Source organism: Ochotona princeps, chromosome 8, assembly GCF_030435755.1.
Source record: "Ochotona princeps isolate mOchPri1 chromosome 8, mOchPri1.hap1, whole genome shotgun sequence".
Taxonomy (NCBI): Eukaryota; Metazoa; Chordata; class Mammalia; order Lagomorpha; family Ochotonidae; genus Ochotona; species Ochotona princeps.
The window spans coordinates 26,671,634-26,699,085 of record NC_080839.1 but is presented as its reverse complement, the minus strand read 5'-3'; the positions used below and the strand labels follow the sequence as shown (position 1 = coordinate 26,699,085).

At 38.0% G+C, this 27,452-nt stretch overlaps 1 protein-coding gene and 1 pseudogene across 2 annotated transcripts in view; one reads left to right on the top strand and one right to left on the bottom strand.

Annotated features, from left to right (window-relative positions):
* Nucleotides 1-299: 299 nt before the first annotated feature.
* Nucleotides 300-27,452, bottom strand: part of FOXN2 (forkhead box N2) — a 54,038-nt gene continuing 26,885 nt past the window's right edge. For both annotated transcript variants that reach the window (XM_058667754.1, XM_058667752.1), the window contains exons 2-6: nucleotides 24,384-24,934; nucleotides 11,483-11,607; nucleotides 8,281-8,345; nucleotides 2,436-2,504; nucleotides 300-1,215 (exon numbers count right to left, since the gene is read on the bottom strand). In XM_058667754.1, coding sequence (XP_058523737.1) covers nucleotides 692-1,215; nucleotides 2,436-2,504; nucleotides 8,281-8,345; nucleotides 11,483-11,607; nucleotides 24,384-24,920 — 1,320 coding nt within the window. In that variant the 5' untranslated portion in view covers nucleotides 24,921-24,934 and the 3' untranslated portion in view covers nucleotides 300-691. The remainder of the gene's footprint in view (nucleotides 1,216-2,435; nucleotides 2,505-8,280; nucleotides 8,346-11,482; nucleotides 11,608-24,383; nucleotides 24,935-27,452) is intronic.
* Nucleotides 22,812-23,258, top strand: LOC101529060 (cytosolic iron-sulfur assembly component 2A-like; annotated as a pseudogene).

Here is a 27,452-nt window from a genome sequence, read left to right as displayed (position 1 = left end):
ACACCTCAAAGATAGTACTGCAATAGGAATTGGAATCTTCTTCAAGGAAATCACATCCCCACACTGCCTTTTCTAAACTATAGAACTTCTTGTATTTTCTACCTTTGTGGCCAAAGTCTTTTCAATTTTATATCTGACTTTGCTCATCTCACAAGAAAAAATAATTTAGAGCAGAAAAACAAAATAAAAACCCCAAACCATATCCTATCAGATGTATGTCAGGTAAAGAATATCTGAAAGAGATATCAGCAAAAAAAAAAAAAAAAAAAAGTGGGATCAGTAGTTATCATTAAAAACAGATCTAAAAAAATAAAATTTGAAAAGTTTTATAGAGCTACCAAATCTTACATTTTAAGATCTTAACAGAAGAAAATATTTTTAGCATGAGTTTATGACAGTGGCTGAAAATTTTAGAATTTCCTTATATAAAAATTCCCTAATCTTTGAGAGTTTAATCACAAAAATTATGCTTTTAGGATTTATGTATTTAGCATTGGGCATGATCCTAATAGCAATTGTGTAATAAAAACGAAAAAAAAAAAAACCCAAAACATTTGAAAATAAACAAATAATTAGCATCCCTCTTCTACCCTGACACTAAAGGTCCATTATGGCTTTGATATCCCTTGTAAAGAATGAAGTAGAAGAGTATTGCCACACTTGAAAACAATTTTTACAAAAACAAGTATTTCTATTTTTTCCGCTGCTTTTGATTTTGTGTCTTTGCAGTACTTATCAGGGAGCCTAAACAGGTACGGATTCCTGCAAGGTGGAGCAGAGATCCAGCTGCCTCTTTGAGCTCCTCATCAATTTCTTGACACGACTGCTCTCGCTTCTTTTTCCCTGGTTGCCCTTTTCCAGAGGTATTTGCACAAGGCTGTGATGCAAAGCCACTGTCTCTAAGAGGATCATCTTCGTAATCAACGTCTGTATCTTCTTCACTGTGAAATCCTTCACTGCCGTCACTTCCCACATGGCTATTCTTTGGGATAAATTCATATACCTCATCCACAGATGACAAGGAGGATACGCTAGACCGGGATGCACAACGCTGTGCTGCCATGCTACTTGCACTGTAATTGTGATCTTCTTTTGGATCAATGCTGGTGGCTAAAGAATCACTCTCCTGTAATCGTATAACACTGGGATGATTAAATGCTTTCCCATAACTCCTCTTCTTTTGCAGTGACGTCTTAAGAGGAAGTGGTTTCTCACCTGTGGGAAATAAAATTTCTATCAATAGGCCAAATGCATCTGAATGCAAACACAGACCATTTAAAATTGCTGTTTCACTCCTGAGCAGTAAGTACATGGATTATGACAATGTTCTGCAGGATTTAGCTTTAACCCAAAAAACATCATTCTGTAGGACTTAATCTGAAACACTCAAAAATTGTTTAACAGTATGTCTTGATCCTTTTATGGAACATTTATTTTTATACTGCAAAAACATAATGCAGTACTGCTTAGCTAACTACTTCCTTGTCAATATTTGGGCTATTATCAATTTCTCAGTGGTACAGTACTGAAATGAAAATCCTTTGAATACTTTTTCTAATACATGAAAATAATTCTCTAGGAGGAATACCAACAGTTAGAATCTCTCCATTAAAGGAAAATGCATTTTAAAGTAACCAGTATTCCTAAATTGCCATCCAAAATTATTTTATCAACTTATGCACAACATTGTATGGCAAAATCTATTCCCATAGTTAATATCTAAAAATGTTTATCATTTGGAGTTTTGATAATCTTATGGACAAAAAAATAGTATTGTAATATTGTTTCATTTTACATTTCCCCAGTAACTAGTTACATATCTTTTCTTATGTATATTGATTGTATGTATTTCATATTCAGAGACTGACTTATGCATATATTTTGCAGGCTCTTCTGTTGAATTGCTTTCCTATTTCTTACTTTTGGATCCTTTTTTAAATAAATGACATTAATCCTTGGCCATTTTATGTAGTTAAAAAATGCATTCTCCCAGTGTTACTTGTGTCACTTAATGAAATATTGTCAGAACTCTACAATTTTGGTGTTTTATTAAATTTATCCATCTCTTTTCCTATATGGATTCTGCATGTAATATAAAGAAAGCTTTTACAATTCCAAGTTAGAAATACACTTTCCTATATTTTCTTACTTAGACTTCATTTTTACTTTCAGCTCTTCAAATTATTTTCTAAATTTACAATTTGCTTTCCAACTTACTGGTCAATGTAAAAAAAACTTACATAGCATTAATCTTAATTAATTCTCAATTGTTCATATAAATTAATAGAAATAGAATAAAAAGTAAACTATTCAGATCAAAACACAAGTTAGTGGGAAGGAATCTGTGTCTGTAACATTTAAACATTTCATATTTTAATTCAAATTTAGGCGCTCATGCAAAATGTATCCTAAAAAGAAATTGCATGGTTGCTTACATTCTAAAATTCCTTGTTTTATAGACGTATTCAACAGCATCATTGCAGTGGCAGCATCAATATCAGATTCTGAAAAAGGAAAAGAAAGGTAATATTAATGTTCTTCAAAAGAAAAAGAAAGGCCCAGCAAGATGACTCGGAGGCTACATCCTTGCTTTGAACTGCCAAGATTCCATATGGGCACTGGTTTGTATTCCAGCTGCTCCGCTTCCCACCTGGCTTCCTGCTTGTTGCCTGGGAAGGCAGTTGAGTACAGCCTTGGCACCCTGCACTCATGCGGGAGACCCGGAAGATTCTCTTGGCTCTTGGCTTTGGATTGGCTCAACTCCGGCTGTTGCAGCCACTTGGGGAGTGAACCAGTGGACCGAAGAACTTTTCTCTCTCTCCTTTTCTATGTACATCTACCTTTCCAATAAAAATAAATAAATCTTAAAAAAGAAAAAAAGAAAAGCTACCTGTTAAAATATTTGCATGCATCCAAAGATAATCATTACTGAGCCTGTGGTTGTATTTTTCCACTGTAAAAAAGTATAAGAATACAAATCGTAAGTCAAATGATACACATGCAAATCTTACAATTTACTTTTTTAAAAAAAGATTTATTTTTATTGCAAAGTCAGATATACAGAGAGGAGGAGAGACAGAGAGGAACATCTTCCGTCTGATGATTCACTCCCCAAGCAATTGGAACGGCCAATGCTATGCCGATCTGAAGCCAGGATCCAGGAACTTCTTCCAGGCCTCCCACGCGGGTGCAGGGTCCCAAGGCTTTGGGCCGTCCTTCACTGCTTTCCCAGGCCACAAGCAGGGAGCTGGAAGGGAAGTGGAGCTGCCAGGATTAGAACCGGCGCCCATATGGGATCCTGGTGAGTTCAGGGCGAGGACTTTAGCCGTTAGGCCACGGCGCCGGGCCCGACAATTTACTTTTATTCACCTAAAATTGGGGAATAGTTTTCTGACTAGTACTGTATAAAAAAAATAGAGAATACTAAGGATATAAAAATTCTCCTTAACTTTTGATGGTAAAAACTCAAACTTCATTATAATAAGGCTAGCCTTAAAGCAAACTAAATTCACAAAGAAAGTACAGCATTACCATTTGTCAGGATTTTTACTTTGGTAATAGTCTTATCTATGAATAAATGCTGCTATAAACTATTAAATTAGTTGTATGTGACAAAGGTACATGTAATCTATAAATGCTAAAGGAATAAATATTGTAAGAACAAAAAAGTTTTGAGTCATAAGTACAGTTTTATATATAATATTCTATAAGACAAATAAGCTTTAAAAGGCTATTAAAATCAACATTTATTACTACAGATAAAGTAATTATGAAGTGTACTTAAATAGCACTAATGTAAGTTCTTTTCCCTCTTGGTGATTTAATAATATGAGCAATTATTTCAAACAATTTTCTTGCTTTTTAAATTTTTTTTAATTTTTAAAAATTATTTTGATAATCTTTACATAGTTGATTAGGGCACAAAGGGTCAAGAGCTACAGAAAAGTGGGTAAGACCACTTTTTCCATATTAATTATATATATATATTTTTTTTCTGTATCCGGGGTAAAGGGAGAGATAAAGGGGAAGCCCCATCCAACCTCCCACCCATCCCAGGTCCCCAATGTGGGACATGCTCTGAGGTTCCTGCTCACACAGTTTTGATATTGCATTAGTTCTGAATTGCTGCCAATCTCGCTGTTCCAAGCACGATGAAATATCTTGAGAATCCACTTGCTAACATAGTTTCTTCATGGCTGGGGTTCTGAGATCAGCAGTTCAGTTGGAGGGATCCCTAAAGAAAACTTTGTCTAAGGTAACCCCAGACCTGATTCTTGTGTGTGAATGCCAGTACAGGCTCTGGCACAGACCGTTGCTCCAGTCAGCTTATGCGTATGCTGGTGGTTGCATTTGCTGGGTCATTTCTGTTTCCACACCCGTCTTTCACAAGAACCAACGGGTGTTGCATTCAAGCTTGATTCTGGCCAGCACACACTTGGCCCTCATGCAAACCAGTGGGAGCTGCAGCCTAGTTGGGGCAAATCCCCATAACCCCCACCAGGCCTGCCCCCTACCCTGGTTCCTGTGCTTGAAAGTATGCATTGGGCTATCCTCAACTGCTTTCCCAGGCCCGAAGCAGGGAGCTAGATGAGAAGTGGAGCTGCCAGGATTAGAACCGGCACCCATATGGGATCCTGGCGCGTTCAAGGCAAGGACTTTAGCCGCTAGGCCACGCCGCCGGGCCCCCGTCCTGTGCTTGAAAGTATGTACAGCAGACTTGTCCAGGCTGTCCACATCCCTTTCAGCTCTTATACATGTCAATGGGCATTGAAGCCTAGTTCAACCCAACCAGCCCTACTTTCTAGCCCACACACATGTGGTATAATCTAAAGTACAAGGGCAAAGTTATAAGACATTTGTAATTTTAGTTTTTAAAATAAAACCCAAACATGAAATCTCAGAGTTGGACTTTTTATCACCATGAAGCTTCCAGTTTACTTCCAATATCTAATCACAACATTACTGTAGATAATTAAGCTATGAAGATAGATTTCCCTTGACCATATAAAATGTTATTGATTTTAATAAAATAGGCTTAAGTAAATTAAAACAAATATAATAAACTTTTTACTCTCAAATAAAATGTGACCTTATAAACAACTATCTATATTAAAGTTGTCCTAGTAAGACTATCCACTTCTTATTTTTAAATTTTATTTCTAAAGGTTAATTTTTATTGGAAAGGTAGGTTCACAGATAGATGAAGAGACAGAGAGAAAGATCTTCCATCCACAGTTCACTCCCCAAGTGGCTGGAGTGGCTGGAGCTGAGCTAATCTAAAGCCAGGAGCCAGGAGCTTCATTTGGGTCTTCCACATGCACGCAGGGTCCCAAGGCTTTGGGCCATCCCCCACTGCTTTCCCAGGCCACATGCAGGGAGCTGGGTGGGAAGCGGAACAGCTGGGGCATGAACTGGTGCCTGTATGTGATCCCAGTGTTTATTTACAAGATGAGGATTAACTAACTGAGCCACTTTGCTGAGCCCTTATTTAATTAACTAAGATTTTAATTTTTACTTGAAAGGCAGATTTTGCAGAGAAAGAAAATACAGAGAGAAGGTCTTTCATCCCCTGAATCATTCCCTAAATGGCCTTTGCAAAATGCCAAGGCTGAGCTGATCCGAAGCCAGGAGCAAAGAGCTAGGAGCTTTCTCCAGGTCTCCTGCATGAGTGGACAGTCCCAAGGCCTTGGGCCCTCCTTGGCTGCTTTCCCAGGCCACAAGCAGGGAGCTGGACTGGAAGTAGAGCAGCTGGGACACAAACCAACACCCATGTGGGATGCTGGCAACACAGGCCAAAGGATGGGCATACTGCACCATCACACTGACCCCTAGACTGTCAACTTCTTAAGGGAAGCAACCGTGTCTTATTTCTTATAAGCAACCATGCAGTCAACAATTAAAAACTAACCTCAAGTATTTTTAAATATTTATTTATTTATTTACTTATTTATTTTAAAGGCAGAGTTACCTAGGAGAGACATAGATATCTTTCATCAGATTTTATATCCCAAATGGCTGAAATAGCCAGAGCTGAGCTGATCCCAAGCCAGGAGCCAAGAAACCAATCTGGGTTTCCCACGTGGATGCAGGGCCCAAAGACCTGTGCCTTCTTCCTCTTCCTTCCCGGCCATAAGGGGGAGCCGGATTAGAAGCAGAGCAGCTGGAATACGAGCCAGTGTCCATATGAGATGCCAGCACCTCAGACAGAGGATTTACCTGTTGAACTACCGTACCAGCCCCTCCCTCGTTCTCTTCTAAGTTCCTAGGCTTCAGTCTGACTCATCAGATGATCCAATTCTGAGCAAGTGCCAACAGCCTTCTGTACTGCCTGTGATTCTTTCTGCCAGGGAAATCTAACCACACTTGCATCTTCTACTAAACTTGCAGCTTCCCACGTTTTGAAGCTTGGCTCAGAGTGTCGTCATACCTTCTTCTCTAAGTGACTGTTCTGATAAAGTTTCTGAAGTCTTTTTTTTTTTTAAAAGGTTTATTTTCATTGGAAAGTCAGATATACAGGGAGGAGGAGAGACAGAGATGAACATCTTTTGTCCGTTGATTTACTCCCCAAACAGCCTCAATGGCTGGAGCTGAGCCAATCCAAAGCCAGGGGCCAGGAGCTTCTTTCCAGGTCTCCCACGCGGTCCCAAGGCTTTGGGCCGTCCTTGACTACTTTCCCAGGTCACAAGCAGGGAGCTGGATGGGAAGCGTGGCCATGGGAACACGAACTGATGCCTATATGGGATCCCGGCGTATGCAAGGCGAGGACTTTAACCATTAGGCTACTGTGCTGGACCCCTATCTATTTCACTTCTTTATAAAATTCTCTAAAGCCTTTGCACAGTTTCTCTTTCTTGTTCTACAGATTACAGTACAGCATTTCTGAGGCTAACTTAGCAGAGTTTCAAAGAACCAAATGGCTGATACACAAAAAGACTTTCGTCTGAGAGCTTATTTATTTATTTATTTAAAGACTTATTTATTTATTTTACTGGAAAGTCAAGATATACAGAGTTGAGGAGAGACAGAGAAGAGGATCTTCCGCCTGCTGATTCACTCTTCAAGTAGCCCTAACTCCTGGAGCTGCCTGATCTGAAGCCAGGAGCCTGGAGCCTCTTCCTGGTCTCTCACACGTGGGTGCAGGGTCCCAAGGCTTTGGGCTGTCCTTGACTGCTTTCCCAAGCCACAAGCAGGGGTCTGGATGGGAAGCAGAGCTGCTGGGATACAAACCAGTGCCCATATAGGATCCCGGTATGTGCAAAGTGAGGACTTTAGCAGCTAGGCTACTGTGCCGGGCCCAGTAGTTTATATTTTAAAGGTCATGGAAATGTTTATCGTCTCCAAAACAACAATGCTAGAAAACTACTTTAACATACTACTGGTTCACAATATTAACTATTAAACTCCACTAATCAGGACTTTGATATGTTTTCCAAAATAAATAAAAATTTTAAAAATTCGACTTACTGCCTTCCTAAAATTGTTTATATTTGATAAGCTTATGGAAGTATTCAGAGCTGTACATAAACTAGGAGATAGCAAACTTTTTCAGAAAATAAATCTGGTAGTTTTTGCAGGCCCAGAGGTAAAGCCAAGAATGTAGTAAAGTAGGTCTCTTTTTGCAACTACTTAACTCCTCTGTTGTAGCAAATTTTCAAGCCTTGATTGTTGCTAATTTGATTTTTTTTCCTAGCTATTTTAAAATGTGAAACCATTTTTAGCTGAGAGACCACAGAAAAACAGGTGGCACGCCATACATGACCAGGGAGTCACGGTTTGTCAATGACTCTGTTTTAGTCTAAGATAGATCTAAAAGGATAATTCTACTTATGACACTATTATAACAGTAAGTTAAATTCTATTTTAGAGACAAAGTACACATAAAAGAATCAGGAGATGTTGTTTGGTGCAGAGGCTTAAGTTGCCTCTTGCAAAGCCCACGTGGCATATCAGAATGTCTCAGTTAAGTTGTGTCAACTCTGCTTCCTATGCAGCTTCCTGCTAATGTGCATCCAGCGAGGCAGCAGGTGATGGCTCAAGTGCTGCATCCTGGACTGAGGCTATGGCTCCTGGCTTAGTATGGTCCGGCACTGGCACTGTGGGCCTTTGGAAAGTGAGTCAGTAGACAGAAGATCTCTCTATAGCTCTGTCTCCAAATAAAAGCAAATAATAATTTTAAAAAGTCTATCATTAACATATTTCTATAATTAGAAAACAAAAGTAAAAAAATCCTGAACCTTGATCCAAGTTCTTATGATTTGAAACACTGATCTTTACACATACCTTTGAGGGTTTGCACTTGGTTCTGCTTGAGTACAGAGTTTAAGTAGTGAGGCGATAAAGAATCACTGAAAAATAAAGACAAATGTGTTTATACAATATGCATTTCACTTTTCCCAGAACTTACTTACAAATACAGCTAATTTATACCATAAAAATATAAGCTTTTTAAAAATAAAAAAGATGTATTAATTTATTTTGAAAGTCAATGATAGAGATCTTCCATCCCTTGGTTCACTCTCCAGATGGCCATAAGGCCAGGACTGAGCCAGGCCAAAGCTGGTCACTGGGTGCTTACCCAGGTTTCCCACATGAGTGGCAGAGGCCCAAGCACTTGGGCCATCTTGTGCTTCTTTTCCAGGGAGATGGATCAGAAATGGAGCATCTGGGATGTGAACTGGTACTCAGATGGGATGCCAGTGTCGCAGGCAGTGGCTTTGCCTGATACTTCACAATTCTAGTCCATTTTAACTTGCTTCTTTGCTAACACTAGTTAGTGTCGGAAAAGACTACTAAAGCAGAAAAAAACCTAAGCGCTTAGATTTAAAAAAAATTATTTGTATATCCTTAGGAAAAATAATTAATTTCTTAGTTTCTTTATTTGTATAACAGAAATAATTAGATCTCCCAAAGAGAGCTGTTGTGATAATTTTATAAAATAATGCTCAAGGGTGGGTGTTGTGGCAGAGAGGGGGGTAAGCCACCAGTGCAGACATTTGCACCCTCTCCTGCAGATCCACCTTGCCTCAGATTCCGACCCAGCTTCCTGATAACGCACCTGGGAGGCAGCAGATGGTGGTCCTAGAACTTGGATTCCTGCCATCCACGTTGGAGACCAGGATGGAGTTCCTAGCTCCTGGCTTCCTCCTGGCCCAGCCCTGTTTATTGCAAGTATTTGGTGGGTGAACCAATAGAAGATATCTCTGTCTTTTCTCTCATTCACTCTTTCAAACAAATAGATCTTTTAAAAAGTGCTTAGAACAATATTGCAATATTACTATCTGATAGTTTGTAATTGGATGCTTAATTTTGGTGTAAAATTACTATAGATATTGCCAAAGAAATAAAAGCACTTATTGGGGCCATTATTGTGCAACAGTGAGTAAAGTAGCTTTCTGCAAAGCCAGCATCCCATATGAGCATCAGGTTGTGTTTCAATCTCTCTACTTTCCATTCAGTTCTGTGCTAATGGCCTGGAAAAAGCAGTGAAAGATGGCCTAAGGTTTTGGGCCTCTTGTCATCCACTTGAGAGACCTGGATCAAGTGCTTGGCTCCTGGCTTCAACTTAGCCCAGCCCTGGCCATTGCAGCCATCTGGAAAGTGAATCAGTAGACAAAAGATATCCATTTCTGTGTCTCCATCTCTCTCTTTAACTTCTGCCTTTCAAATAAATTAAAATAAATAAATAAATCTTTAAAAAGTCAGAGAGAAAAGGAGAAACAAAGAAAGACATCTTCTATCCACTTGTTCACTCCATAGGCAGCTGCACAGCCAGGGCTAAGTCCTACGCAGGAGCCAGCAGCTTTATCCAGGTCTGCTACAGGGTGGCAGGGGTCCAAGTACTTGGGCCATCTTCTGTTTCTTTCAGGCCATTAGCAGGAAGGTAGATCAGAACTGGAGCGAGTTGGGACATTAGCTGGAACCTATGTTGGATTCTGGCATTGCAGGCTGAGGCCTCACTCACTATGTAACAATGCTAGCTCCAGATGAATAAATAAATCTTTAAAAAAACAAAAAATTTATTTTGATGTCAAAACATTGAAATGTCTGTACTGAATTTTTATAAAATGCATTTCCATTAATCTTCTGAGAAACTCTCTCATAAAACACTTCAATTAATAAAAGCAGAACTTTCCATATGCTACTGGATTATTATTTAAGTAGAATGCTTCATAAATATCAACATTAATAAAGAGGATAGTAATTCAGAAATGATGAAATAAACTGATAATTTGCTTTGTATTTTCATTTAGTAAGAACAAACTATTCAGTTTTGCTCATACCATATATCTAATTTACAAACCAAATTCAACAAGCTTGAAAGGTCAATGTATATAATCACTGATATTTCAATTTCACCCTTGCTAGATTTTTACTCTGTATCAGGTACTGCCACTCCTCTAAAAGCTATCTATTAATACTTGAAGAATCCAAATTAGGGGCCAGCATTGAGATGGTAGCGGGTTAAATCTCTGCCTTGAATACTGGCATCCCATGTGGTTGCTGGTTAGAGACCTGGCTGCTCCATTTCAGATCCTGCTCCCTGTTAATACACTAGGAAGTGCACTAGAGGATACCCAAATGTTTGGGCACTTGTATCAGTGCTGGTGACCCAAGAGGAACTCCTGGCTCCCAGCTTTATCCTGGCATAACTTTGACCAATGTAGTTATTTCAAGAGAAAATCAGGAGGTCAGAATTGGTAAATAGAGGATCTCTCTCTCCTTTCATCTCTAAAACTGTGTTGACTGTTAAAACTCCAAATCGACTGTTACATGATATATTGATAATTGTTGCAGCCAACAGTTTATTAGAACTTTCTCACTGCTTTTTGTATATGTTAAAAACTTATTATTTTATTAACAGTTTTCAAAAAGTTTTTAAAAGAATGTCAAACGCAACAGACTACAAGTAAGATCTAGCATTTCCAAATCAAATGAATATATATAAAAGAATTTTAAAAGATTCTGAATGCTTCTTTAGGAAAAGGAAACAAAATCAGATTTAAAGAGGTCAGAGTATTTTTGGATTTAATTTAAAATAAGCAAGCTAGAAGATCAATAGAGTTATGGGAATTAAGAACAAAAAGTGGAGCCAGTGATGCAGCATAGTGGGTTAAGCTGCTGCCTGCAATGCTGACATGCTGTTTCAAAGAGCAGGTTCAAGCCCTGGCTGCTCTGCTTCTGATCCAGCTTACTGGATAGAGTTCCAGGATCCTGGTTTCAGCATGGACTAGCTCTAATACTTGCAGCCATTTGGGAATCAACTAGCAGAAGGAAGATCTCTTTCTCTGTGTCACCCTTCCTATGTCATGATGCCTTTCAAATAAACAAAAATATCTTAGGATACTATCTTGCCTATAAATAATTCTATAAAAAAATGTTAAAACTTTGTTAGGTTTGTTAGGTTTTTGTTAGGTTTTTTTCATCTCACAATTAAATCTTGTAAGTCACCATTGACAACTATAATTAAATGGAAGATTCTTACCTTTGTGGAGATGCAGGAGAAGTGTAAGATACTGGTGTTGAGGGATAAGGTTGCTTCTTCAGTGCCTGCATAAGATTAGGTTTATATTCTGGATCAACACACCATAAGGAACCTTTTCCATTAACCTAGAAAAATATGTAAGAATTAATAACCTAGAATGTTTAGATACTCATAAATAGTATTTGAACGATTTTATTTAAAAAATCTATTTATTTACTTAAGAGATTTAATTTGAAAGGCAGAGTCACAACAGAGAAGAGAAACCGAGAGATCGATCTTTCATATGCTGGTTCACTCCCCACATGGCCTTAATGGCTGGGGCTGAACTGATTTGAAACCAGGAGCCAGGGCTCAAAGCTTTTCTGGGTCACCCACATGGATACAGCGGCCCAAGCAGTTGCTTTACAGACCATTGGCAAGAAGTCGTACTGGAAGTGGAGCAACAGGGACTCACATCAGCATCTTAAGGGATGCTGGTACCACAGGAGGAGGCTTAATCTGTTACACCATGGCACCAGTCCACGCACCCTTTTTAAAAATTTAAACATAACATGATAAGAATTCCTATAGGATAAGAATTATTATTATTGTTGAAGATTTAATGTGATGATCTCCATTTCCCAAAATTCTTTTTCAAGATAATGAGTCTGAGGATCTTCTATGTCTGAATATTACACAATGATTTAAAAACAAACAACCTAGTTTGTTTGAGAGACAACAAGTAAGTGAGCAAGCTCCCATTTGCTGGTTCACTTCCCAAATACTTACATGGTCCTGGATAAAACTAGGAGCCCAGAAATCAATCCTGCCTTCCCACATGGGTGGCTGGAACCTAATTACTTGCATCATCAATGCTGCCTCCCAGGAAGCTGGAATCAGGAACCCAATCTGGGATCAAACCTGGGTTCTCTGAGTTGGGATCTGGGTATCTTAACATATACATTAAGACTTATTTGTTTTTATTGGAAAGACAGATATTCAGAAAGAAGGGGAGACAGAGAGGAAGATCTTCCATCTGCTGGTTTACTTTCCAAGTGGCAAAAATGGCTTGAGCTGAGCCAGGAGCCAGGAGCTTCTTCTGGGTCTCCAATGTTGGCGTAGGGTCCCAAAGCTTTGGGTTTTCCTCTACGGCTTTCCCAGGCCACAAGCAGGGAACTGGATGGAAAGTGAAGCAGCTGGTACATGAACTGGTGCTCATATGGGATCCCGGTGCTTGCAATGCGAGGATTTAGCCAATGTGCCATTGCTTCAGGCCCCTTAACCCGCATCTTAACCAGGCTAATCATATCCCCGGCATTGTAATTGTTAGAGCAGAATGATGCATGGTGAAAGAGTACTGTTCCAAGCATTTAAGCAGATTACATACTGAATCACTGTATGATAAGTGGCTAATAATTTAATCTTAAAATTGGTTCTCTCATTCATATTTTACCTACAAAACAAAGCAACAATGTAGGTCAGTTCACTGAACAATTATGAGACTCAATTTAGGTAATTTATATTCAAGTGACAACGTGCTAAAAATAAGTGAATAATAATGAGCTATTCTGGAGTTAGCAGGTATTCATTTATTTGGTTGAATAACAACATATTCCTACTCAATTACTTCCAAGAGATTTATTAAAACCAAAAATAACAAAAGTTAGTTCTGAATGAAAGGTAGTAAAGAACAAGAGATACGACAAATTTAAAAAGGGGGAAAAGAAGCCCCTCTTACCTGTGGAAAAGTATAGCCAATCTTATCCCTCAACCTAATCCTAGCAGTTAAACCCACAGGGCAAGAAAAATCACAAGTATCATATTCTTCATGGAAAGAAATACCAGATCATCAGGGAAAATTTTAGTGGTATTCAATAGCAAAATGTTACATGGACTACACTAAACAAAGTATTTGACATTTTGATTTTTTCTCATCAAAAGCCAAGTTCTACAAATACATTTTTTATTAAATAATGAGAGTTAAATTAAATGTATGTTATGCCAGCTGTACCAAATGATCAATTTGCTTTGATGATGAGGAAATAAAATTACATCCTCTTCCTTAAAGCTAACTCACCTTCATATAAGAAATATATGCATGGATTATTTTTCCTTGATTGAACACAATTATTTTAGCAATTCTAGCCATATTCTGCCTTAATATTTCTCAGATCATAATTCTACAAACTGTTTAGTTCAAGTATACTTTTCAAATTCGATTGTGAGAGAATTGCAGATTGTTTTGATCACAGTAAAATTGCTATTTCCTTGAAACAGAAAATTGCATGAAGTGGTATTGAAAACGTGCAGCTTCAGGCCAGTTAAGTATCTTGAGTATGGTTTCAAATAACAGTCTGGTTATGTTACCATGGCAGCACTTCCTTTCAGAGGGGTTGTTCATGAACTAGCAGTAACAAGAGATAAAACTATGTATTTGGTAATCTGTGGTTTTGGAGTCTATACAAGAAAGATCTTATTTTAACTAATTCTTTCTTAAAAATTTGGCTACAATATTACTGCATTTAGATGGTGAAACATGAAGAAGAAAGTTTTAGAAGTACTATTTTAAACTAAATTCACCTATAACAAACTAAATCTTCTGTGCAACAGAATTAGGAAGTGTGCATTCTCTATTTTGCATTTTGGGAACTCTAAATCACTAATCACTAAAGTAAAGTTTTAAGAAATGAGGAATGTACTAGGAGCTCAATTATAAAAAGAATTTTAAAAATTAAAATTAAATTAAATTAAATTAAAATTAAAATTCAGCACAGTCTAAGATGTCCACTGGGACCCAAACTCATTCCACATTAGGATTCCTGAGTACTGAGTCTGTTTCCAATTCCCTTTCCTCCTAATGAACACCTTGGAGGGTGGCAGTGATGGTTCAGTACTTGAGTCCCTGCCACTCACGTGAGAAGTCAAGAATGAGTTTTAGGTTCCCTGCTTCATCCTGGTTCAGCCCTGGTTGTTGTGAGCATTGGAGGAACAAAACAGAAAATGGGAACTCTGTCTCTACCTCTCAAAAAGCAGAAATTTTGATACTAGTGTTTGATAGATGCTACCCAAACCAAACCATGAGGGAAGCTATGAGGGATTCATTAATTGTGACAAATATATGAGATGCTAATGGGGAAATGGGATAAAAGGTACGTGGGAATTATTTGTATTGCTCCCTCACAACTTACGCTTCGTAAATTTAAAACTATTCAGACAAAATGTTAAAAAGTATTTACAATGAATATAGCCCATTATTAAGGTTATATACGAAGGCACAGCAGAGAAAGACGGGCCCCTGCACTCTATCTGGAGACATCTATGAGCTCCTGGCTCCTTGTTTTGACTTGGCCTACCCCTGGCCACTGTGGCCATTTAGGGACAGAATCAACGATGAAAGGTCTTTCTCTTTGTCCCTTCCTCCCTCCCTGTAAATCTGCCTTTGAAATAAATAATTATTTTAAAGTTATTTATAACATCATTATATTGTTATATAACATAGCTAATATATAATACTATAATTATATATCTACTTTATATTACATATTATAAATTTATTTATAATATTATTATTAAGTTATATCCATAACTAATCTTACTAGTAAAACAATTTTAAAGCCTATCATCTCTCACAATAAAGTATATCATGTTTTAAAAAACAAAAACCCAAATCAAATGGAATCAAGCCCCTGCAAAACAAAATGATTAAACAGCATGGTGTCTTTGTCATTTTAAAATCCTAAAAGAAGTTAACTACCAAACCAAGATTTTTACACCCATAATCACAGTATAAATAAAAGAAAAAAAACTTAACCAGCAGCTATATGAGCTGGCTGAATAAGATTATTACTTCATAGTTTATCTGGACCTTGTTATGGTGCCTTTTTCTGGTATTATCATAATCTCTAAATAATAGCTACTTTCATCAGAAAATTGCTGTCAAGGTTACCAGCTTCAATTGTGACATTTAATTGGAGTATAATTTAGCTCCTTTCCAGACTGGAAGAAAAATGCTGTCACTCAGAGGTAGTGACTCAACAAAGGCTTCATAAATTAAAAAATTCATATATACTCTCAATCCTGCGTGAACATATATCTGTCTAAATCTTAGATATTTAGACAAAGTGACCTCTGGATTTTCTTTCCTTTTTGATTTATTCATTTGAAAGGCAGAGTTACAGACAGGAGGTGGGGAGAGACAGAGGTCTTCCATTCCCTGGTTTACTTCCCAGTTGGCTACAACAGTCAGGGCTGGGCTGGGTCAGACTGAAACCAGTACCCAAGAGCTTCTTCCAGGTCTTCCACACAGGTACAGGGGCCGAAGCATCTGTGCCATCTTCTGCTGCTTCCCCAGATGCATTAGTATGAAGCTGAATTGGAAGTGGAACAGCCAGGACTCACACCAGCACCCATGTGGGATGCTGGCACTTGTCATATCACGGCATCAATCCAGGCCCATGGAGATTTTATGCAAACCATCACTCTCATCACTCTACAAGTTCCTTCTTTGCCCCCCTTAACTTGTGAGGTTTGCCAACTTCTGTCCCAATATATTATAATTTCTGTATTTATCCCTGAATATTTTATTGTAAGATTACTTCTCTAGTTTTATCAAATTCTACCTATCGTCCTGACTGTATCCTTTTCCATTTTCTCTTACTTGCTTTAATTCCTTTCTTTCTCCACATGCTCAAAAACACTCAAGTCAATTGTATTAATAGTATACAGATTTTACGATTATAGACAAGACCAATTCCCCTTTAAACCTTCCAACAAATTATACCACACTACACTTACCCTAAAGAACAGTCATACTAATTTATACTCATATTAATGATTTAAAACAATCAGCATCTCCCCATGTCCTTGCTTAATTTTATATTATTTTAACAAAACCTTTTTAAAAGCACTGTTATGCTTGGGCCTGGCATGATGGCTGAATGGCTAAGTCCTCACCTTGCAAATGCCAGGATCCCTTACGGGTGTTGGTTTGTGTTTCGACAGTCCCACTTCCCCTCCACCTCCCTTGATAACTATAAGAAAATAAATCTTTGCTGCTTAAGCCACTCAGGCTGTGACATTTTCTTATGGCAACCTAAATAGACTAACGTAGGAGGAAAGTAGGAAAAGCAAAACAGAAAGTATAAAATAAAATAGTATATAGATAATTCAAAATACGGTAGTAATTATAGTAAACAAATATGTCTGAATTCTAGCAACAGAAATACAAGAATACAAGCTGAGATTTAAAAGCAAATTTAACTGCCAAGATAAGTAATCAACCTATAGGTTCATCAATGGATGAATGGAGAGAGGAAATATTACCTATATACACACACATCACAGAATATTATTCAGACATGAAAAAAAATGAATGAAGCCCTAACATTTTGCAGGAAAGAGGGATATTGGATGACGAATACCAAACACAATCAGATAGAAGCAAAAAGTTCTAGTGATATACACACAAACATTTTAAAATTTTACTTATTTGAAAGGCAAAGGCAGACTGCCTACCCTTTGCTTCACTCCTTACATTCATGGAATAGCTGGTGTGGGCCTAAGCTAAGGCCAGTAACCCAGAACTCAATCTGAGAGTCTCACGCAGATGTTGCGGACCCAACCACCTGAGCCACCATAACTTGTTGACTCCTGGGGTATGTATTGGCAGGAAGCTGGAATCTGAAGAGGAACTGGAATTCAAACCCAGGTACTACATTATGGGATGCATCTTAACTATGCCTACCCCAATAATTTTTGTACACTTAACACCTTTTTTTCCCCCACACTTTATTTTTACTCAAAAGAGTTACAAAGAGAGAGCTTTGATCCTTTGGGTCACTCCCCAAATGGTCGCAATGGCTAGAGCTGGATCAGTCTGAAACTGGGAGTCAGAAGCTTCTTCCAGATCACCTATGTGGGTAAATGGGTCCAAGGACTTGAGTTATTCTCTGCTGCTTTCCCAGGCCATAAGCAGGAGAGATGGATCGGAAGTGAGACACCTGGGACTCAAACTGGCACCCACGTGGGATGCTGGCATTGTAGGAAGAGGATTAGCTTCCTAAACCACTGTCTTCCCCCTCCACGGCCCCCTGCCAATAGTATTTAAAGAATGAGAAGAAAGGAGCTGGCAGACTCAAAATACATAGGAAAGATAGGAAATGGTAAAAAAGAAAATGGGCTAGCTGAATAAATAGTTTTGGGAGTTTTTGGTTTAAAATTAGAGCTCTTCTTTCTGTTATTGTAGAGTTAAAAACTCAGCTATAAAATATTTAGATTTGAGGACAGTGTGATGGCTCAGCTGGCTAATCCTTTGACTGCAAACACACTGGCAACCCATATAGATGCCACTGGTGTCCCAGCACTATGCTTTCAGTCCAGCTCCCTACTTTTGGATTGGGAAAGCATCAAAGGATAGCTCAAAGCCTTAGGATTCTATACTCATGTGGGAGACCTAGAAGTTGTTCCTGGCTCCTCCCTTTAATCAGCTCAGTTCTAACCGCTGCAGCCATTTGGGAACTGAACCAATGAGTGGGAGATCTTTCTCTGTGTCTCCTTCTCTCTCTAAATCTGCCTTTCCAATAAAAATAAATTAAAACATTAAAAAAATCGAAATTTTTATCTTTTCTTGTGGGGAGGGTGTTTTCTTTTACCACTAATTCAATTTCTTCAACTATTATAGGATTACTTATGTTGCTACTTTTTCTTTCATTTTGCAAAGCTGTGTCTTTCTAGGTACTGTTAACCTCATCAAGATTTTTCAAATTCATCCTCATAAAGTTTTTTTTTTACTATATAACCTATGCATTCTTACTATTATCTATGGTTTTTCTCTTTGTTCCTGATCAATTTGGAAGAGTTTATCAATTTTATTAGCCTTAAAAAAAAACACTCCTTTTTTGGTTGGCTTTATTTTATGTTTGTGTAGTATAATGGTTGAGATCACAGATTTGGAACCAGGCTACCTGGGTCCTACTTTTCCACTTGCTAACTGTGTGACCTTAGGCAAAGCATGTAAACTCTGCCTAAATGGGCTTACCTCTAAAAACAATGGTTATAATAATGCTTATCCACTTAGTGTTATGATTATTAAAGAGTTAATAAATAAAAAAGACTTAAGTTAGAATATGTCACTTATCAAGCATATGAGTATTTGTATTATTTGAATTAGCAGTACCATTGCTAAAAACTGAATTACTAAGGGGCCAGCCCTGTGGCATTAAAGCTGCTGCAAGTCTTAGCTGCTACACTTCCAATGTAATTCCCTGCTAATGACCTGGGAACAGCAGCAAATGACCCAAGTACTTGGGTCCCTATACCCACACAGAAGACCTGAAGAAGCTGCTGCCTCTCCTGGCTTTGGTCAAGTCCAGCTCTGACCCTTGTGGTTCTTTGGGAAGTGGAATCAGAGATGGGATCTCTCTCTTTCTCTCTGAACTATGCCCTTCAAAAAAAATTTTTTTTTTCTGAAAGTGAATTGCTAAACTGCAACTAGTGCAAAATACTTCAACAGATATTTGGTCAGGACAGAACAGTAAAACAGTTAACAGCAATAGGTCTCTGGCATGGTATATCTTCCATAATGAAGCTGTTAACGACTTAACAAATACTACTTGGTGAATACAGTCTAACAATAAAAGATCAGGGCCCAGCATGGTAGCCTTGCTGCTAAAGTCCTCACCTCCCGCATCAGGATCCCATATGGATGTGGGTTCTAATCCTGGTGGCTCCGCTTCCCATCCAGCTCCCTGCCTGTGGTCTGGGAAAGCAGTGGAGAATGGCCTTGGGACCCTGTACCCGTGTGGGAGACCTGGAAGAGACTCTGGGCTCCTGGCTTCAAATTGGCTCAACTCCGGCCGTTATAGCCGCTTGGGGAGTGAATCATTGAACAGAAGATATTCCTCTCTGTATGTCCTCCTCTCTGTATATCTGACTTTGCAATAAAAAATAAAATAACTTTTTTAAAACAAAGTATTAAATCATAGGGCTCTGGACTTGTAGGAGATCCAGAAGGAGCTTCTGAATCCTGGCATTGGATCGGCTCAGTTCTGGCTGTTGTGGCCACGTGGGGAGTAAGCCAGGGGATGGAGGATCTTTATCCCTGTCTCTCCTTCTTTCTGTAAATCTGCCTTTCCAGTAAAAACAAATGAATCTTTAAAAAAGGCTTTTATTTGCCATATAAGTTATTTTTCTATCTAAAATATATTGTTCACAAAAATTGAAGATAAGGCTCAAAGACACAAACTTCATCATATTATACAACTAACACTAAAAACACCTGCTTTTAATCCTCCAACTACTATATTATTTATATAATAGCTTCAATTTGAAGAAAAATGAAGAAGATGTGAACCACCACAATCAAAAACCTGTTTCTAGGTATTTGTAGGTATTATTGGGTACTGTATTTTCTAGTCTCTAATGCTGGTTTTGACAGGTTTTGCAGCAGTGGCCAATTATGTGGGTCTCTTTTCCCTAGTCATAAAATAAGGATGTTCATCAGAATGATTTTTCTTTCAAATTTAGCATTCACATAATTGAGCATAAGGAAAAGCTGGTATCCCAGATGACTAAGATTTCTAGTTTAGAATCCTAGGCAGATCCTAGGAGGAGAGAGGAATAAAGTTCAATTTTTTATATAATGAATTTGAGACACCTCTACATGTAAACTAGTTGTATATTTATGCCTGAATTTTAGAGAAATATGTGGGATTCACTGGAATATAGATATTAAATTAAACCATGGAAATGAAACCAAAGATCGTGAACACTAAAATTTACAACTTGCATAGTAGAAGAGAAACAGAGTCCAGAAAAGAAAATGAAGAACTAAGCATAGTGCCAAATAAATCAAAGCAAAGATGAATGTTGAAAGCTAATCATATCCCAAGATATGGTTTTAAGTCGGTAAGACAGGGGCTCGGCACTGTGGCCTAGCAGCTGAAGTCCTCACTTTGTACACACCGGGATCCCACATGGGTGCCGGTTCTAATCCCGGAGGCTCTACTTCCCATCCAGCTCCCTCCATGCTTGTGGCCTGGGAAAGCAGTCGAGGACGGCACAATGCTTTGGGATCCTGCACTCGCGTGGGAGACCTGGAGGAAGTTCCTGGCTCCTGGCTTCGGATTGGCACAGCACTGGCCGTTGAGCTCAATTTGGGAGTGAATCATCAGATGGAAGATCTTTATCTCTCCTCCTCTCTGTATATCTGACTTTGCAATAAAAATAAATATTAAAAAAAATGGTAAGACAGAAGAGTCAATGACTTTAAACATAAGGAGGGCAGTGATCAATAATGGATCACATGCCACATCTTTACTGAGTATTATCTATTTACATACTATCACTGCCTGTAACTCGGGAAAAGAATTTAAAGATTGTTTAAGATACTGTTTTGCTCTACTATTTACATTGTCACGAGTCAAATACAGGGAAAACTTATGGCTTTTAAAGCCTCATTGACTTTACCACAAAACTGAAGTTCAAGGAACTTAATCAATTTACCACTCTTTTGGCTGTTTTTCCACTCTGATTTTTTTTTTTTAAAGATTTATTCATTTTATTACAGCCAGATATACACAGAGGTGGAGAGACAGAGAGGAAGAACTTCCGTCCGATGATTCACTCCCCAAATGAGCTGCAATGGGCTGGTGCTGTGCCGATCCGAAGCCGGAAACCTGGAACCTCTTCCGGGTCTCCCACGCGGGTGCAGTGTCCCAATGCATTGGGCCGTCCTCGATTGCTTTCCCAGGCCACAAGCAGGGAGCTGGATGGGAAGTGGAGTTGCCGGGATTGGAACCGGCGCCCATATGGGATCCCGGGGCTTTCAAGGCGAGGACTTTAGCCGCTAGGCCACGCCGCCGGGCCCTCCACTCTGATTTTGTACTCCAAAGTCATAGAGAACATGCTGACTCCTCTAAGTTGCATACAGAATATATTAATTCTTTATGTTTACTGTTGCGTTGTTTTTGTTGCTTGTTTTTCTCAAAGTTTATTTCAAAAGTCAACTCTTTCATACAATTTGGCCCAATCCACTAGTAATAATCAATCATCTGCTCTTCTTGATCAGACAGCATTTTGCTCATGTTACCAATACTTTATTTCTTTTGTATATGATTGTCTGCCTCATTATTAAAAATTAAAACTCCATTAATTCAGGAACCATCTCAAAAAGTTCACCATAAATATAACTGACTTGCAATAAATTTACTTTTTCAGATTTATTTATTTGAGAGAGTTGCCGCAAAAGGGGAGAGAGAAAGAGAACAAGATCAATCTGTCATCTGCTGTTTCACTCTCTGTGCAGGCACAAAGCAGCCTTACCTGCTCCATAATGCCAGGCCCACAGATTCACTTAGTTTATGTACCGTGTCTCACAGAGGACTGAATTTCTCTCCCTACATATATATGTCTCAATCTAAAACCTGATTTCAAAGCTTATAAGCATTTTCTCAGTATAAATCTAATCAATAATAAAATTTCAAGACTAGAACTATCACAATAGAACTATAGAATTCTAATAGTAATTTTTGTTTTCTATCGTTTAAATGTTCTTTCTTTGGAGAAACAATTATTTCTTGACACCAATGACAGGGAGATTTCTTTACATATATTAAGAACTGAGGCGCTGATATTAATGCCTAGCAGTTAAGATGCCAGATGAGCTGCATGCAATCCAAACTGGAGTGCCTGTGTCTGAGTCTCAGCTGCAGCTCTTGATTCTGGCTGCCAGTCAGTGTACAGGGAAGCAGCGGTTCCCCGTCAACCAGGTGGGAAACCTGAATTGAGTTCTTGTATCTCAGATCAGAGACACTAAGTTCTGGATTCACTTTTGATTCCAGATTTCTGCTAATGTGTGCCCTGGAAGGTTCAGGAGGTGATGGCTTTAAATACTTGGGTCCCTGTCACCCATTTGGAAGACCTGGATTCAGCTGTAGGATCCCAGACTGAGCCTGGTCCAGCTGCAGGTGTTGTAAGCATTTGCATGTGAGAGCTATATGCCTCCGTGTGTGTCAGTCTGCCTTCCAGAAACAATAAAACAATAACCAATTTTGAAAATTATTGACAGCACATATGAATAATTATATATTAAGACAGTATTCTATCCCAAAAGAACTGATTCAAATAAGATATTGTAGGACAACTTTTTCTGTAAAAAGCTTAACAACATAAACAACTTGTCCGGCAGAAGAGCCAATATCATTTTTAAATCTGACCTTGAAAAATTAGATATATGTTGAAACTCACATGAGAACCACACACAAAAAAATAGAAACAAAACAAAAGGAGATAAAATTGTATCGTAAGAAAAAATCTGACTCTAGACTGTCATTGGGGGTAGTGAACTGTGAAGATGGAGCCAATGTCTGGGCTATTCTCCTGCACACTGAACACAGGCCTGTGACTCACAGCATCTTTGAACAGGAAACTGCCCAGATCATGCAAGAGAAGGTACTAGAGGTTTAGGACTTGATTTAAACTATCCAGGACCCAGAAGGCCCAATTCTGTGGAAGAACTGGAAGTGGTAATGAAAAGTTTCATAGAGGTTCCGGAGCTAAATGCAGATTATTATCTGGTTGCTATCAGGTTCACATCATGGCTCTTTGGGAATTCTTACTGGGCTGCATTGAAGAGAAAAACTACAGTGATGTTTGCCATTTAAACATAAGTTGGAGATAAGGAGCTTACTTAATAGAAGACATCAACAAGCAGATCAATGAAAAACAGTAGATGGCAGCTACAATGGAGAACCCCAACTTACAGGAAAGTATAGAATAGTGTGTTCTTGAACCTGATTAACAGAGGTTTGAAGAGCCACCGAGCCATAATCATTTGGTATGTTTCTTTACATTCATTGTAAAATATGATTTATGCTTAACACACAGGTGATCTGTACCTCAAAAAATTTTAAAAGATTTTAAAAATTTTTATTGGAAATTCAGATATATAGATATATAGAGAGGAGGAAAGACAGAGAGTCAGATCTTCCATCCACTGATTCACTCTCCAAGTGGCCACAAAGGCTGGAGGTGAGCCAATTCAAAGCCAGGAGCCCGGAGCTTCTTCCAGGTCTCCAATGTGGGTGCAGGGTCCCAAGGCTTTGGGCTGTCCTTTGGGACTGCTTTCCCAGGCCATAAGCAGGGAGCTGGATGTGAAGTGGGGCTGCCTGGATTAGAACCGGTGCCCATACGGGATCCCGGTGTGTGAAAAGTGAGGACTTTAGCTACTCAGCTACCATGCCGAGCCCTCAAAACTTTTTAAAGGGTTATTTCCAAGCAAGATTTAATTATAAGGTAGGAACTAGTTTTTCAGTGTATAACATTCTCAGGATTTGTAACACTTAAAAGTGATCAGACAGAAAAATATTTTCTAGCTATTACATGAGTTTTTACTTTTCAGATGCCCATTCTGATACAACTACTTTTTTATGACATAAATCTATGGTGCCCAAAGGTGTTCAATTTAAGTCAGCACTACTCTGTAAAATAAAAAAGATGATTCTTGTAAAAAATAAATTTGACTACAAAGAAGGCAGACAAAGCAGGGAACAGATAAGAAAAATAGAAAATAAACAGTAAGCTGACAGATTTAAGCCCAATCATCCTAATTACATCAATGTAAATGACCAACATTCTCATTCTAAGGCAGATTATACTGAGTAAATAGAAATATATACTAATACAGTTAGATAAACATTACAAAAATTAAAAATAAGAAATTGAAACATTAAAAATACTAATGTACTTATGGCAGACAACCTAATACTGCTAGGTTTCTGTCAATACTTAGATTTTAAAACATCTCAAAGAAAGCAAATTAACCCCAAGCTATTTACTTTGACATTTTTTTCTTTCTTGATTTTGCCATATTTTAAAGGCAATTTCCCTATTTCATCAAATACAGCAACAGTTCATAAACACTGACCTTTCCATGGCTTCTTTCCACTTTCTGAAAACATTTATTCAGGGACAGATTATGTCGAACAGAATTCTTCCAGCCTGTTGGTGCAGTAGCAAAATATGGGAAGCGGTCCAGAATCCAGTTATAAATTTCTTTGACAGGCAAACATTTATTTGGAGAGTGTTCAATAGCCATATAAATGAGAAGACTGAAGGAGTATGGGGGCTTTGAGGTTGCCGATTTTTTTTCTGGGTTCTGGTAGCAAGAAGGTCCAAAGGATGGCACGTCATCTCCCTCAATGTCATATAGTGGACTAACAATCGGAAGACCCTCATTTCCAAGGCTGAAGTTTGTTAGAAGATTAGTACTTTCATGAAGCCAATTCAAGTTTGTCAGTTCATCATCAGCTGCCTCACTGTCCACTAGGGTTGCCTTTGGCCTGGCAGCATCTACAGCTTCAGGCAAACTTCCCATCTTGTAAATCTGGCTTAAGCCTGAAACTTTTTCAGCTCCTGGCGTTTCAGCTCTTTTATCTGAGGTCATTCCAATTACTGGACCCATTTACTCTTACAGTGCTGCAACAAAGAAAAGAAAAGAATTATCAGTCAATGTAATAGTTATGATTCCTAAACTCTGGGAAAGAGAATATTAAATGTCCCCAAATGAAAGAAATCTTGCAATTATCTCAAATAATTAAGCACAGTATTTGTGTAACATGAACAGTAATGGTCACAATACAAGGAACAAAACTCATTTCATGTTATTTGCATTGGTGTAAAGCAAATATGTATGAATGATATTAAGAAAATTAAATTATACTTAGTAAAACACACAGTCCACAGTAATCACATAAGTAGTATTATGAAAAATGAATGTATTATCCCTTTGCTTTATAATACTTTAAAGATCTACAGCTTCACTATAACATTCATACTTGCGGTTCAATACTGAAAATCAAATTTAAAACATAACTGAAACAATTGCAAATAAAACTTTTCTTCAAATCTGATACTTTCTCTACATTGATTAAACCATCCCTAACATTTTATAGTAAATTATGCTAAAAATAGATGGCGTTTAAGTATTTTATTATTATTTCTTCTTAATTTATAAATAATTATGTATATTTATGGAATATAATATAACTCATATCTACATTGTAGAAAGGCTAATTAAAGTATCTATCACCTTATATACTTAGAATTTCTCTTAAATGGCAAAACCATTTAAAATACATTTTTTCCTTTTTTTTTTAAATTTTGAGTGGCACAGAGACACCCACTGATTCTCTCCCCAGATGTCCACAATAGACAGAACGGGTGAGAGTGAAGCTAGGAATTGCAAAACCAAGCCAAGAAGTTGGGAGTCAGGTGTCAAAACTGGGAACTTAACTTGTGAGCTCTAAAGTGGGATACAGGTATCTTACTTACTAAATACCCACACCAAAACATACTTTTCTGGGATTTTCAAAATACAAAACATTATTAACTATAGTAACCAGGTTGTACAACCAGTTACTAGAATTTAATCCTCCTGTGTAACTGAAACTTTTTAGTACCCTTTGATTAACATTTCTTTGGACTCTTGTCTACCATCCCGTCCTCACCATCTACTAACCACCAAACAGCTCTCTTTGCTTCAATGAATTTGATAAGGTATCATTTATTTATTTGAAAAGATTGACTACTTAAAGTGAAGTAAAAGGCAGAGAGACAGACACAGGGCACACTCTGATATGCTGGTTCACTCTCAATCACAAAAGATGGAGTTGAAGTAGGAGCTGGCACTCAATCCAGGACCTCAACAGTGATGGTAGGAATCCAGCTGTTGAACAATCAGTATAAGTTAGCATCAGGAGTCACAGCTGGATTAATGCTAAGCGTTTGTGGGTTAGGGTGGAGAAAATATCTAATTATGGAAGCACGTAGTGGGTCCAGCTGAAAGTCTTTAGGTCATTGGTGGCTTACTTATCAAAGGGTTGACTCTTTAAGTTAGACCCATCTTCTCTCTCTACTTTCAGGCTCACCATGTGATGTTCTTCTGCACGTGTCATTCTGACAAGCTCCATCAGATGTCACATTAAACAAAGATGAAGATCATCGATGTCTGATCTTCAACTGTCAGTCTATAAGCTGAAAGTAACACACTCCTTCCCCATATCCTCCTCTCAAGTATTTTAAAGTGATAAAGTAATGAAAAGCTAACAAATACACATACCAATCCTTATAGAAAATACAAATACCTTTCCCCAACAGTTAGCTCTTATTTTCCAGTTTCTTTATAAGCTCCTCTTCATGAAATTTTCCTAAACTTTCATACGTGTTTGTTAATTCTTTCCTTTATGGTCTGCAGTTTGTTTTACGGTGTTTTCCTTTTACAGTCAAGTCTTTAATTTACCAAAAATGTGTGTCTGCATGCATGATTTATTTCATTTCATTTTTCTATACAAATACACAAGTGTTCTATGTTCCAACTTTCTTGTTGGAAGACCCAGTCTGCTCCTGGTCTTTAGCACCCCTGCATATTCTAACTCAGTATGCCAAAAATGCAAGGCTTTTGTCTTGGTTTCTCCTCCCAAACAGACCAATGCCCACCAATATTTCTTCTTTCTGTCATGAATTATTAAAAAGAACTTTTCTTAATGTCTATGTGATTTTTCACTTGAAAGATTTATTTATTTGAAAGGCAGAGTTATACAGACAGGGAGCGGTATCTTCCATCTCCTGGTTTACTCCCCCAATATGGAATACTGGTGTGACAAGTGGTGGCTCAACTCACTGTGCTGCAACATTAGCCCTGTGTGATTTTTCTTTAAAATATTTTAAGTTAAATTTCTTACTTAACTAAATTGGTATTAAAATGGTGTATATATAGTAGTTCTCTGAGATTTGTTTAAATTGTTTAATAGTTCAGAAGGTGGCAGATTTAACAATGACTGCTGACATTTCTATGATGATTAGATAAAACATATCCCAAAAGACTGAGCTTGTTAAATTTCTTTTCTTTTTTTTAAGATTTATTCATTTTTATTGGAAAGCCGGATATACAGAGAGGAGGAGAGACAGAGAGGAAGATCTTCCATCCGATGATTCA